Source organism: Loxodonta africana, chromosome 1, assembly GCF_030014295.1.
Source record: "Loxodonta africana isolate mLoxAfr1 chromosome 1, mLoxAfr1.hap2, whole genome shotgun sequence".
NCBI classification, from domain to species: domain Eukaryota; kingdom Metazoa; phylum Chordata; class Mammalia; order Proboscidea; family Elephantidae; genus Loxodonta; species Loxodonta africana.
Genome location: NC_087342.1, coordinates 12,372,143 through 12,387,473, shown reverse-complemented (window position 1 = coordinate 12,387,473; position 15,331 = coordinate 12,372,143). Strand labels below are relative to the sequence as shown.

Sequence of the window (15,331 nt, the reverse complement as noted above, 5' to 3'; positions counted from 1 at the left end):
TGTTCCTAACTTTAACGGGAATACTTCTAGAGTCCCTATTAATATGATGTTTGCAGCAGTTTTGTTTTTGTGACTAACTTTTATCAAGTTAAGGAAATATCCTTATATTCAAACTTTGGTAAACATTTTAAAATTAACAAATACTGATTTTTTCAAATGGCTCATTTGTTGAAATTATCATATGACTTTTATATCCTGTTAATGCGGTGAATTATACAGATACACTTTCAGATGTTGAACACGTCTCACGTTTCTGTGATGGACTCATTTGGTCACGATTTAGCTTGTTTATTTTAACTACACTGATAATTCTATATCCATGATTTTAAGTAAAGTTGTCTACAATTTTTTTTGTCTTATTCCTGTTCAGTATTGATATCAAGATTATGCTAATATCGAAGAATTAGGTAGCTTTCCCTTTTTTTCTATTCTCCAAAACAGTCTGTAGAAGATAGTAATTATTTGTTTCTTGAAACTTTGCTAAAATTCATCTGCAACACTGTCTTCAGTTTTACACTGTGTTAGGGATGTGGAGACGGAGTGGAGGAGGAAGAGACTTTCATTTGGTTTAAGTTCTTTAATTACATTGGTTTATTCAGGGTTTCTATTTCTTCTTGAGTCAGAGTTGGTAAATTATACTTTTTCTAGAAAATCATTCATTTCTATGGCAAATTTTTATAAAATTTTCATACTTTAAAGAATAAAAGTATATTTTACCTACAATTTTAACCTTTTTCATTATATATATATTACATACATATATAAAATTTTTCCTTTTCTTTTTCTCTTCATCAGCCCTTGTTCGAGGTCAGTCTATTTTATTAGTTTTTGAAGAAATGACTTTTAGTATTGTTGATCATCTAATATGTCTTTGTTATCTATTACATTAATTTTCACTTTTATGCACATTATTTTCTTCTAATTTCTTTGACTTTAATTTGCTATTGTTTTTCTAGTTCCTCAAGGTGAATACTTAACTCATTTATTTTCAACTTAAAAAAAAAAAAAAATTTGTTTTGAGGCCATAAATGTCCCTGTAAGTACCATCTTGGCTGCACCCCAAGTTGCTGACATAAATATTCAATCATAAATATTTTTAATTTCATTATAGTTTCCTTTTTAACATGTAAGTTATTAGACATATGCTTTGAAGTTTCTAAACTGTATATTTTAAACTAATTTTAGTTATTTATATTTTAATTGTCAGTCAACTAATGTGATCAGTAAAATATGAATTTGTTGAAGTTTATTATTTCCTTTGACCTAGTTAGTAAGGAGTAACTTTTTGTAAATGTTTCATATGTACCTTAAAATAATGCTTGCTCCTCACTTCTGGGTTGTAGGGTTCTATATATTTACTATTAGAACAGGTACATTAATTATGTTGTTCGGATTTTATACTTTTACTAAATTATAATAGAGATTTGACAATTTTTGTTTTACAGGTACACACACAATACATATTTTAATACCAAAACCAAATCAATTGTCACTGAGTTGATTCTAACTCACAACAACCCTACAGGACAGAGTAGAACCGCCCCGTAGGGTTTTCAAGGAGCAGCTGGTGGATTCGAACTGCCGACCTTTTTGTTTAGCAGCCAAGTTCTTAACCACTGTGCCACCAGGGCTCCATTTGGTGAATGTATGCTATTATATGCATACAAATTCAGACTTGTTTATTCCCCGGTGAACTGAAACTTTTATCGTATTTAGCAACCTTCTTTATCTCTAGAAATGCATTTTCTGCCTTAAATCCTATTATTTCTGATATTTATATTGATAATCTAGCTTTTTGTTTTGTTTAGATTAATACTTATCTTGCATCATTTCAATGCCTCTATTTTCAGTGTATGTGGATTTTTCTTTAGGTATTTTGTTAAAATCAGTAAATATTTTTAAAAAACAATCTGATAATCTTTTTAGTTACTGCTGATATATTGGGATGTATTTGTACCTCATTTTTTCTGTTTATCAATCTTATGGTTTCTTTCATTTTTCCTTCTCTGACTTTTATTAGATAAAGGTTTTTATGCCATTTTTCCTGTTTAGTAGAGCTGCCCCATATGGTTTCCAAGGAGCACCTGGTGGATTCAAATTACCAACCTTTTGGTTAGCAGCTGTAGCTCTTAACCACTGTGCCACCAGGGTTTCCATTTATGATATAAAAGCTATAAATTGAATTTTTATTCATTAAGTGGTTACTTTTAAAATTTTCGATATATAATTAACCATGAAGTTATCTAACAAAGACCACGATTATTCAGTGCTTTTATCCTCCTTCTACCAATGATCAAGAAGATGGCACAGGAACAGGCAATATTTTGTTCCGTCATACATAAGGTCACCATGAGTCAGAGCTAACTCAATGGCAACTAACAACATCTTCCTCCTATACATAACAAGGTTCTTAGCACATCTAAATTGACTATTCCTTCTCTCATTTAGCAACTGTCATTTAGAATTCTAGCCTTACCCTTTCATGTCCAAATATCCAAAACATAGTTGTTCTTTATGGTCAACAATTAGTCAAATATATTGACGTTTTATCAATTTCTTTGTTCACTACTGTTTCTCATATCGTTCACTTATCCTCTGTGTTCACTGCAGTGGTCAGAATCCTCACCTCCCCTGTGGGATACCTGAGTTCAGCTCCAGGCCAGTGTACCTCATGTGCAGCCATTACCTGTCTGTGGAGGGTTGCACATTGCTGTGGTATTGAAGAGTTTTCAGAGGAACTTCCAGACTAAGACTGACTAGGGAGAAAGGCCTGGCAATCTATTTCTGAAAATCAGCCAAGGAAAACCCTACAGAGCACAATGGTCTGATGCACAACTGATCATGGGTATGGTATAGGACCAGGCAGCGTTTCATTCCATTGTGCATGGTATCACCATGAGTCGGAGGCTAACTCGACAGCCACTAACATAGACGGTAAACTCTATGATTTTATGTGCCTGAAAATGATATTGCTCTTGAATGACAGTGTAAAATTCTAGTTAAAATTATTTTCCTTTAGCACTTTAGAGGTATTTCCCACTCCTTTATCTTCTGACCTACCCAATTAGCTAATGAGTAGTCTTCTGTGGTCTTTTGTTCCTTTGTAGACAATCTGCCTGCTTCTCTGTAGCTTTTAAGATTGTCTTTTTCACTCTTGATGTTCTGTAGTTTCACTACTCTTCAAAGTCTAGATATATTTTTACTTATCCTGCTTTGTAGCTAGAGTAAAGATTCATGTCTTTCTTCAATTCTAGAGTATCTCAGAGTTGACTTTTTACACTATTCCCTCCACTACCTCCTAAAACTCCTACTGCACAAATTTTCAATCTTCTCTATCCTCCTTTTTTCGGAACTGTTCTCTCATTTTATTTCTCTCACGTATGCTGTGTGCTGGCATAGTTCCTCGGTATTATCTTCCATTTCACTAATTTATTCTTCAACTGTGTCCAGTCTACAGTGTTTCTCATCAATTTTTTTTTTTTAAATTTCAATGACCAGTCTTTCTAACTGATTGTTTTAAAAATATCTATTGCATTTGGCTTTATTCCTGCCTGGCTTGGTTTTGTAATTCTTTTTTAAAGAAAGTTTTATGTCTTCATCCTCTCTGAGTGTATTTCTTTAAATATCTTTGTCTTAAACTGTATTATAAAAGGATTTTCATTTGGAATGAATCCCTGCTCCAACTGTTTATTTTTTTGGCTGATCTCTTAGCATTAGAATTTTTTCAAATGTTTTAGCAAATATTTGCTCATTTTGAGGGGGAAATTTCTATTTTTCTCTGCCCTCACACAACTCATTACTTATGGTTTTGTGGTTCCCTCCGCTGCTCCTCTAAGACCTTTTACCAGAAACAGGTTTCATAAGCCCATTTGGGGGTTGCTATCTCCTGGGATATTGGCAACATGGCAAATCCCATCAAGGAGGAAATGGGTAGCAAATCCTACCAACACTATACTCACAGCTTCTGAAAACCAATAGCTTCAGTCAGTATGTAAATAACCATTTTTCTAGTCTCCTTTTATTAATTGAAGATTACTCCCATTCTACATCCCCCAAAACACACACACATTCTCTGGCTCCAAGTAGAAAGCATGGCTCAAGTCCCCTGAGTCACATGAAGCACTATTAAACTACCTTTCCCTGAAAGTACCAAACTCCTTACAACCACCACCTCCTTTTGAATTCAGAGCCAATGGCTTCAGCTCACTAAGCTCACTGTTTTGTATTTGTTCTAGTTTCTTGTGTATGGAGATGTCTACCTTATATTTGATCCTGGCCATGTCTGATTTTTATCTTTTTAGACTTTATGCATTGTTACTGTATGCTTGGTACAGAAGTAGTTTTTAAAACATTAATTCACAGTGCCACATTGCACCAGAAAACCACTCTAGAGTTCTAAAAAAATTTTAAAATAGAAAATCTCACAAACCCCTCTAAAGTTCTACAAGGCAAGGATGCCAAAAACACAATCTCCATTTTCAATGAGGAAGCTGAAATGATTTGTTAATGATCACGTAATAACTAATACGTAATGAAGTAAGGAATATAATACAGATATTATGATTCCTAGTCACGTGCTCTATCAACTACAGAACTCAGTAATTTCTGAGAATGTTTTCTTAAATTTTACTCAGTTTCTCATTCAGTCCAACCAAGCTGAGTTTTTTCCATGTTCTCCTGACCATACAAGATATCAGTTGTTGCAATTTCACCTCCCAAGTCAGGAATAATAGCACTGAAGACCTAAATCACTCTACTTTTGAAAGATCTTTCCTGGTTCCTAGTTAACTCACAGCTTCTACTCTCTTTGCCACCAATTTTGGCTCTTTTCTTCTTTGGTTCTGTTATTAGGCTGGAGCTAGTCAGTCTTTCCTAGATGCTTACTTTTTTCATTGTTAGCACAGTGAGGTTAGTTTTAAATATACAGATGGAAAGTTCCATTCTTCCTCAGAGAAGAATCGAATTGCGTTCCTTTATTAAAAAGCATTTACTGAATATCTACCATGTATCAAGAACTGTGCTAGGCACTAGTATTCACTGATAAGCAAACAAACAAGATCCCTGGTTTCTACTCTAGAGGAAGAGAGCAAATCACACAAACAGCTGTAAAATTATAATTGTGACAACTGAAATAATGAAGAGATACCTGATGCTCTTGAGAATCTATAAAAAGGGGGATATGACATTGTCAGAGGGTCAAGGAAGGCTTCCCAGACAAAGTAAATCTTAATTTGGAATCTGAAGGGGGAAGAGTTAACTACATGAAGAGAAGGAACGGCATACAAATGGGCTCTGAGGGGTGAAAGTATGATTGAGTATAGTGGTGGAAAGAAGGCAAGTGTTGCTAGAACAGGAGGAGCAAGACCATTAAGTTATGGCATTTTATCTCTGTCCTAAAAGAAACTAGAAGCTACTGAAAGGTTAAAATCAGGAGACGTGAAAATTATATTTGAATAGCGAAAAGATCAATCTGGCAGCACTGCAGATAATGGATCAAAAACGGGTTTGAGTAGATAAAGGGTGAACCAGTTAGGACCTCATTGGAGTAGTTAAAGCAAGAAAATACAGAAATTATAAATTGGGCAAAGGACATGAAGAGAAACTTTACCAAAGAGGACGTTCAAGCAGTGAACAAATACATGAAAAGATGCTTATGGTCATTAACCATTAAGAGATGCAAATCAAAACTACAATGAGATGCCATCTCACCCTGGCTAAAATGGCAGTGATTAAAGAACAGGTAACAACAAATGTTGGTGAGGATGTGGTAAGATTAGAGCCCTTATCCACTGTTGGTGGGAGTGTAAAATGGCACAACCACTATGGAAAATGGTACGGCGCTTCCTCAAAAAACTAGAAATAGAACTACCTTATGATCTAAAATCCCACTCCTAGGTATATACCCTAGAGACCTAATAGAAGTGACACAAACAGACATATGCACATCTATGTTCATTGCAGCATTACTCATAATAACAACAACAACAAAAAAATGGAAACAACCTAAGTGCCGACCAACAATGAATAGATAAGCAAAATGTGCTACATACATACAATGGAATACTACTCAACCATAAAAGCAATGATGAGTCACAAAACATATAATAACATGGGTGGACCTGGAAGTGAAATAAATCAAACTCATAAGGACAAACATGGTATGATCCCTCTTTTATAAGTAGATAAGAATATACAGACAGAGAGAAGGAGAAAATATGGCAAATTGAACCAGAGTGATGGGGTGGAGATGCAGAGAAGTAGATGAATTTGAGAAATATTTAGAAGGTAAAATCAGTAGAACTTGGTGAAGGATTGGCTACACTGTAAAGAGGAAGAGAAAGTTAATTCTTGAATACCATCAAGCTTCTGGTTTGCATAATTACATGGCCACTGCTTTTCAATTAGGGGAAACACTGTGAGCCAAAGATTATGAGTTGGTATCGGACAAAATGAATCTGAAGTGTCTTTTACTAAGAGATATGATGTTAGACATACGGGTCTAGAGCTCTGAAGAGAGATCTGGACTACAGAAATAAAGTTGCAAGTTATCTGCACATAAGTATTGTTTGCAAAAGAAATGTGAAGGAGACTATCTTGGGAAAGAGTATAGAATTAAAAGAAAAAGGGACTTATGACCAAACACTGAGGAACTACAACTCTAATGACTGAACAGAGGATTGTAAACCTGCAAAGGAGAGAAAGAAGAGTACCTAGAAGACAGGAGAAAAACTAAGAACGTGTTATGTCACAGAGTCAGAAGAAACTGAATAATTCAATAAAAAGGCGATAGTTAATACTGTCAAATCCATAAAATAGGAATCTTCCTAATCTTTACTCAAATTTTAGATCATAATCCATATGGCAGTACTGTGAATTCTTACTTTTCCAACTGCCTGTGTTTACATATACTTACTTAAAGTGTTCATCATAAGGCCACTGTTGTCATGAAATCTATTATAACTGGCTTCTGCATCAGGAATCTTGTACTGTGGCATGGCAGACGTGGTATGATGTCCTGAGTTATAATTCCCTGGATCAGAAGGAGAGGATCTGCACTCTTCATTTTCTGAGTCACTAGAACTATCCTCACTACTTGAAGATGACGAGCTTTTGGAATCTGATGAACTATCACAACTACTCATCTGGTCCATTATACTAGCTTCTGCTTTCAGTTCTGAAAATAAAATAAAAACAGATAGGTTAAATAACATATAACAAAATTTAAATGTATTTTTTCCTAAGAAGTTGTTGATAAGGAATAAATAAGACCAAACATACATTTACAGAATTTAAAGCATTTTATTTAAAATCCTCCTCAAACATCAAGCATATTTCAAAAACGGGTTTTTGAAAATTTAAAGAATTCAGTGACAATGGCCACAGGCAATATCTAAATCCATGCTTATTTATACCACTGTACTTAAATACATATGTAAATCGAATTATATATACTATATATTTCATGTTAAGGATCTCTCATACTGCCATATGATCCAACCTCCCAAAGGTCATGTTTACTTCTTATTTAAATTCTTACAAGTTTTTTTAAGCATTTACAAACATACAAATTTTGTTTTCAAAAGTGTTCATATATATGTATGCTATAATCCCTTCTGGGCGCTTGGAATTTTCCCATTTTTTTCTTAGTACCAAAAATGATGCATGAAACATTATTGTGTGACTAAAAATAAAAAAACCAGACCTGTTGCCATCAAGTCAATTCTGACCCATTGTGTGACTAGTATGTAGATATGGCTATGCAGATATCTACTATCTATATATTTATATAAGTTTTGTTGTAGGAGAAATTACTAGAACTTCTATGCAAAAGATATGTACATTTTTAATGCTCTTGTTAGGTGATGATGAGTTGATTTTTGACTCATAGTGATCCCATGTGACAGAATTGAACTGCACTATAGAGTTTTCTAGGCTGTAATCTTTATGGAAAGAGTCTTGGTGGCACAGTGGTTAAGTGCTTGGCTGCTAGCCTAAAGGCTGTGGTTCGAATCCATCAGCCTCTCCGCAGGAAAAAAGATGTGACGGTCTGCTTTCATAAATATTACAGCCTTGGAAACCTTATGAGGCAGTTCTACTCTGTCCTATAAGGTTGCTACAAACTGGAATTGACAGGATGGCAATGGGTTTAATGTTTATGGAAGCAAATTGCCAGGTTTTTCTCTTGTGGAGCCACTAGGTGGGTTTGTACCCCCAACTTTTTGGTTAGTGCTTAACTACTGTTTTACCAGGGCTCCTTTTCATAATTATTACTAAATAAAAAAAAAGGATAATGATAATGATAACAAACCCTAATATAGTATCCATGTGCTGGACACTGTTCTACGTGCTTTACATATAAAAATTGCTCTTCAAAACATAAAGATTTGTCAATTTATACTCCCTCCAACCATGCTTGAGCACGATTATTTCCTTTATATCCTCATCAACACTGGAAGGTGACATATTTTTTAGCTACTGCAATCTCAAAACTGAAAAGTATCTCTTAATCTTAAAATGTGCATTTTAATAGCATCGTGAGTCTGATTGCTTTTTCATATATCTTAGGCTGTGAAAATTTTGCATGTGATAAAAATGACCTTTCCTATCAGTGGAAGAAATGGTGACTTATACAATACATGGATTAAGACTGTATTTATCAATACCTATTTATTGATACCATCGGGGAGACGGGAAATTTGGATTCTTATTTCTTAAAATTCCGGATAGCTCAAAGACATAAATGTAAAAATTAAACCACAAACATACTAGAAGGCTTGTACAACTGCCAGATATACAGTCATAGATTTGAAAAGATGATTCAACCATCCTAGCAGGAGACAGTGGCACAGCAGGGTCAAGAAAACACTATTTTAAAGAACACATTCTAAGGAATATGCTATACGACACGTCAAGGTAAACAGAGTTCCATTCTTAGACAAAGGTAGATGAACAAAGCTTTATGTTTGGATCATGTTAACTTATCCTCTACAGATCTCTTTTCCCTTAGTCATACATCAATGCAATGTTTTTATTAAGGTCTCTGCTAAAAAGCTGCCACATGGAGGAACTTCTGCCTATATTGTAAAATTATTGTTGATGACACTGTATAGTTCAATGGTCACTAGGACAGGTTCCATACGATGATTCCCTTTAGAATTCAGTAGATTCTTTGGAAACTGTCTCTTAAAAAAAAAAAATAATACAAAATATGCTACTTGTGTCTTCATTTTTGTCTTGGTGGCTAGGAAGCTCAGAGCCAAATTTAATGTTTTAATAATTAGCAAATTTTCTTCCTCTTCCCCTTCAACATTTGATCTTCTGTTTCTGAATTTTACTGTATACATACATATAATGATATCATGATTCAAATCCATTTTGGAAGCAGACATGATATAATAATAAAATTAAATTAAAGATCTCTTACAGCAACAAGGGCTCTGAGCTTATGTTTTCCTTGCTGTTTGTGAAGTGGCCACGGAAACATCAGGGAACCAATACTATACTAGGCCTTAAAGGCAGCAAGTGGTATAGGAGACGTATGTGTAAATTATGAAAGAAAAATGCAGAAGCAAATATACTTTGGTGACCAGGGTCTCACTGCCGCTATAATCCACATAACACCAACACCCAAACTTCAGCTAGGAAAGAAATGGAGATTGAAGTTTTCTTACTTTCAGAAGGACTGTATCTCCCTAGAAATACCTTCCCTAGAAATGAGCAGCAATTCAGAACTGGCCTGCTGCTCCTCTGCTTACTACATCTCCTCACTTCCCTGTTGGTCTGGTGACACCTCAGACATCTACAGTTTGGCGATACATAAAGAACTTTGGCAGGAAGATGTTGTGAAGAATTGAATAAGAATCATCACAACTGCCAAAAAGAAGAAAACTCCAGTTAAACACATTTCAACAGTTCCTTCTTCTCCTCTCACATGCAGTCTGGAACTTACATAATACCCTAAATCATGAGATATATCCTCCCCCAGAAAAACACGTAATAACAAAGAATACTGTGCTTGTAAAAAAAAGTTTAGAGTTAGTTCCATTGTTAAAGTGAAGATTTTCATTTACTATTTCTTTATAATCTTTTATAAAGGGACATCATATATACTTGGATTTTACCTCTTTCAATATCATCCATTGGAGATACTGGGGACATCTTGTCTTTGGGTGGAGAATGTTTTACAAAATTGGGAGTCCTAGTTGAATTCCACATGTGTTGCTGCTGTTGTTCTATACGAGACTGAATTTTACTACTTCCCTCAACTCTGCAATTAAGGATATCAAAGGTCAAAAAAAGCAGGACAGCAATGTACCAACAATCTCATCTTAAAAAAATTACCAAAGTTGACCAGTTATTCTTTTCCCTAGAGCTCTTTAAAATGATGTTAAAGAATCAAAATAGTAATTTAATTCATTATTTGACAAATATTTATGAAGCCACTTGCTGTGTGTATGACATACATGTAGGGTCCACTGAGGGATACAAATATGAACAAAAACAAAACCACTGCTCAAACTGGAGACACAGGACATACACAAATGACTAAAATAAAAGAGGTACAAAGTGTTTCCTAAATTCTAAAGTTACCATTTCTGTTCAAATTAAATCACTTCCACATTTGAAATTCATAGCTTTAAGATATGTTACTAAAGGAGATTCACACACTTTTCTTTCAAGACCTTTAAGAAAAGAGTATAGGTGGTTAATTATACATAATTTTTAATTGTGCTTGACCCTGCCTCTCCCATTTCTAGTCACTAATTCCTGTCCCGGTGGCACAGTGGTTAAGCACTGGGCTGCTAACCAAAAGGTCTGCCATTCAAACCCACGAGCCAATTGGTGAGAGAAAGATTTGGCAGTCTGTTTCTGTAAAGCTTATAGCCTCAGAAACCCTATGGGGCAGTCCCACTCTGTACTATAGGACTGCTATGAGTCGGGACTGGCTCGAGAAAGAGGAAACGGGTAATTCCTGTCAATTTTTCCTTTGCAAAGTATTTAGAACCTCATTTTTCTCTTCATTCCCTCTTTCAAAAATTACAGTTACCTACGTTTTTCTGTTTCCAACATTGTTTCATCATTCCCAGTTTCTTTGCTGAACTAATGTTTCAAAATAAAGCTGTATGTATGCTAAACTCTGGTTAAAAAACTTAAATATGTAACCACCATCATCAAGACAATGTCTTAATTTCCTGTTGTTGTCAGTTGCCATCAAGTTGGTTCCATCTCATGGTTGCTCCACAGGGTTTTCAAGGCTGTGACTTTTCAGAAGCAAATTGCCAGGCCTGTCTTCTTCGGTGCCTCTGGGTGGATTTGAATTATGAATTCTTTGGCTAGTAGTAACTTCAATCTACCTTTACTATCTTACCCCTAACCCACCATCAATATCACCTCCCACTTCTCAGCACTATACACAGGTATAGAGATAAATCTCTGCTCTGTTCAAACTGGTTTTATTCATTGGCCCTTAGTAAGTCAGATATATTCCTGTCTTCAAATCTTGCTTATATGCTCATATTCTCTCTGACCAACTAAATCAGTTTTTTCCAAACATTCCTACTAGTAAGAATCACCTGGGTGGAGAAGGTTTATTAAAAAAAAAAAAAAAGTTTCCCAGGTTCCTCACCTGATCTGAGGTTAGATTTAGGAACTCATATTTTTTATAAGCACCCAAGGTAATTCTTATGTGCAGGTATGTTTGACTAAACAAACAAACAGACAAATAAACAAAAGGAGATCTGAATCTTAACCTTCCCTCAAGGTACATCAATAAGGTCTCCCCGAATTCTCCAATAAAATGTGACTCCTCTCCCCCCTTTATACCCACAGCAATTTTTGTCTACACTGTTTGAATAGGTTTTAGAGCAAGTACCCTTACATTACAGGGCTATTAATGTCCCTCCTATTTCCAGAAACCCTACAGAAAGGATTTGAGATGACCATATTTTCTTATTGGCCTTTTCAGTGGTATGGTCTGTTAATACAATTAAAATGCAGACTTTTTGAGGCTAGTATTTGTATAGTAAACTTTCCTTTTTCTAATGCCTTACATATTTTAGGTGGTCAATAAATATTTCCTAATGAAGATAAAATTATTTTGAAGAATATATAATGGTTCCTTTCAATCCAATTCTAGGGTATTATCTACAACAGAATAAAAGGAATGCCTGTTGTTGTTAGGTGCCATAGAGTCAGTTCCGACTCATAGTGACCCTATGTACAACAGAACAAAACACTGCCTGGTCCTGCCCCATCCCCACAATCTTTGCTGTGTTTGAGCCCACTGTTGCAGCCACCGAGTCAATCCATCTCGGTGAAGGTCTTCCTAAAGGTATGCCTAACATGTATAGAAAACATTTAGAAGCGTAACAAACTTTCATATATCATAGAGAGGACTGGTAAAAACTTTTGGCTAAGGAATCTCACCAAACTTAAACTTGCAAAGTATAAACCTTTTTGTACAGAGATAATCCTTAGTAAAATAAGTGACTTAATCCAATAACCTTTTTCCCTGACATTTCCTTAGCAATTTATGAGTTGACAAAATAAATCATTTCATTAAACCACATACCTTGTTTTTTTTACAGTGATGTTGCTGCTGAGTTTTTCTAGTCGACACTCTCCAGTATCATGGTTAATAATCAAAATGCATTCTTTCAAGTAAGGTTTCTTTGAACCTTTGAAAACAGTTACTGGTGGAGTTGAACCCTGTTTAAAAAGTTAATTACCATTACTTGAAATTTTCCACAGAAAGTCAGCCTTTAAGATCTTCTAGTCCTGTGTTTCTTAACCCATGTTATACTTTGTCTCCTAAATTTACTTCCTTAAAACTCCTAAATTCACCACCTTAAAACCAACGGCTGTAGTAAAAAAGACAGAGATAAAGAGAGGTTGAGATGTCAAAGCTGCTACAGTTGAGGAAAGGGAATAGATAAGACACTTGCCTTGAGTTAGTAAAAATTTGTTTCACTGAACTATTATGGATAAGTGGGATATAATTCTAACAACCAATATATTTCACAAATAAAGGAGCAGGAGCCCAGAATCATACTCCCTACCGCCCCTCTTCCTTATTGCTTCATGGGCTTAGGGTGAAAATCTGGTACTTTCTTAAAGTGGTGCCTCCCCTGTGTGTAGATTAAAGAAAATAAATGTTATGCTGAATCCACTGATTAATTTTAGCATCATCTAAAGTGGGACAACAGATCATATGTGTTTCACGATGTGATATAAAAGAAAGCACACTGAACCATTCATTCATAAATTATTCTTTTCTTTAAAAACAAAACATAAAGATTCTGACTCTCACCAAGCCTTTAGATATAACTACCAGTTTATAGAAAATACAGGGAACAGAGGAACAAGCTAATTAATACTAGAACAAATTAATTTGAAATCTAGAATATGAGTATATTCTCTAGGACAAATGACCTGGTTTCTCAAAAAAAAAAAAAAATGGTATAAAAATGGGAAAATATTTTTATAGAATAAAAGAGATTTAAGGAACATAATATACAAATGCAATGTAGAAATCTTATTTGGATCCTGGTCAGGAAAAAAAAAAAAAAAAAAACCTGTAAAAAGACATTTTTGAAGACCATCATGAAAATGTGAATATGGACCAGACATTACCAACTATTCTGTTAGGTGTGATGACAGCATGGTAAACCAAAATCAAACCATTGCCGTCAAGTTGATTTTGACTCATAATGATCCTATAAACAAAAAACAATCCTACAGGACAGAGTAAAACTGCCCCATATGGTTTCCAAGGCTGTAACCCTTTATGGAAAGCAGACTGCCACATCCTTCTCCCGTGGAGTGGCTGATGAGTTCAGACTTCCAACCTTTGAGTTAACAGCTGAGCACTTTAACCACTGTACCACCAGGGCTCCAACAGCACTGTACTGAGGTAAAAATGTCCCTATCATTTAGAGATTCATACTTAAGCATTTATGGGTGAACCAGCATAGTGTCTGGGATTTACTTTAAAACATGGCCAGGAAAAAAGTGGTAGGGGAATAGACTAAAAAAAAGAAAAAAAAAATTAGTGAAATATTGATAATTGCTGAAGCTCAGTGACAGGTACATAGATGGTTAATTATACTAATGCATTTTCTGTAATAAAAGGTTAAAGAAACCTAGATCATTACTAATAATCTGTGCACTCTCCCCATCTTCTACCGCTTTCTCCAACTCTGAAACAAATTGATGTTTATCATTCCCTTGGTTTATCCCACATATATATTCCTAAACAATATATTGTTTGCTTGTTTTTGAACTTCATAAAAGTATATTAAAAATTTTAAATGCCAATCATAATAATTTTGTCAAATACAATAGTACTACTAGGTCAAGATAGAAGTGGGTGACTAAGGAGTGCCTGGTGGAGTCGAACTGTTGACCTTTTGGTTAGCAGCCGTAGCTCTTAATCACTATGCCATTCTAGTCTTAGGGGAGAGGTAAGTTAAGCATTAGAGATTTCATAAATGACCACTAGGAGGAATATAAGGAGCCCTGGTGGTGTAACGGTTAAGAGCTCAGCGGCTAAACTGAAAGGTTGGTGATTCAAACCCACCCAGCGGTTCCATGCGAGAAAGTCTTGCTCCAGTAAAGATTACAGACTAGAAAACTCCACGGGCAGTTCTATTCTGTCACATGGGGTCACTATCTGCATCAACTCAACAGCACCAAACAACAACAACAACGACAGGAGTATGAAATAGATTTAGTGACTGAGAATGCCCTAAGAGCAGTAGGTTGGAGACTTCTGAGAAGTATGAGGGTTGGGGGTGAAATTGAAAGAAAGAACCAGGTTTTTTTTTTTTAACTTCTCCCCTAAGACTAGAATGGCATAGTGGTTAAGAGCTACGGCTGCTAACCAAAAGGTCAACGGTTCAACTCCACCAGGCACTCCTTAGAAACCCTATGGGGCAGTTCTACTCTGTCCTATAGGGTCACTATGAGTCAGAATCAACTCAACAGCAATGGGTTTGGTTTTTTTTAGTTTTTTTAAAACCGAATTAGGAGCCCTGGTGGTGCAGTGGTTAAGTGCTTGGCTGCTAATCAAAAGGTCAGTGGTTCAAACCTACTAGCTGCTCTGCGGGAGAAAGATGTGGGAGTCTGCTTCTATAAAGATTACCATCTCAGAAACCCTAGAGGGCAGTTCTACACTGTCCTGTAGGGTTGCTATGAGACGGAATCAACTTTATGGCAACAGGTTAAGACTAAAGTGATTTATAGGAAATCAAGAATGCATAGCACATGGACAAGGACACACACTTCTGGGGTGGCCTTGGAAGGGTGAGATGTGGAGCACTTAGCTGAAGCC

General features: G+C 35.5%; 1 protein-coding gene across 1 annotated transcript in view; it reads right to left on the bottom strand.

Annotated features, from left to right (window-relative positions):
* EAF2 (ELL associated factor 2) overlaps nt 1-15,331 on the bottom strand; it is a 48,053-nt gene that overhangs the window by 11,065 nt on the left and 21,657 nt on the right. The window contains exons 3-5 of the mRNA XM_003412831.3: nt 12,572-12,708; nt 10,122-10,267; nt 6,914-7,174 (exon numbers count right to left, since the gene is read on the bottom strand). Of these exons, the coding sequence (XP_003412879.2) occupies nt 6,914-7,174; nt 10,122-10,267; nt 12,572-12,708 (544 nt within the window). The remainder of the gene's footprint in view (nt 1-6,913; nt 7,175-10,121; nt 10,268-12,571; nt 12,709-15,331) is intronic.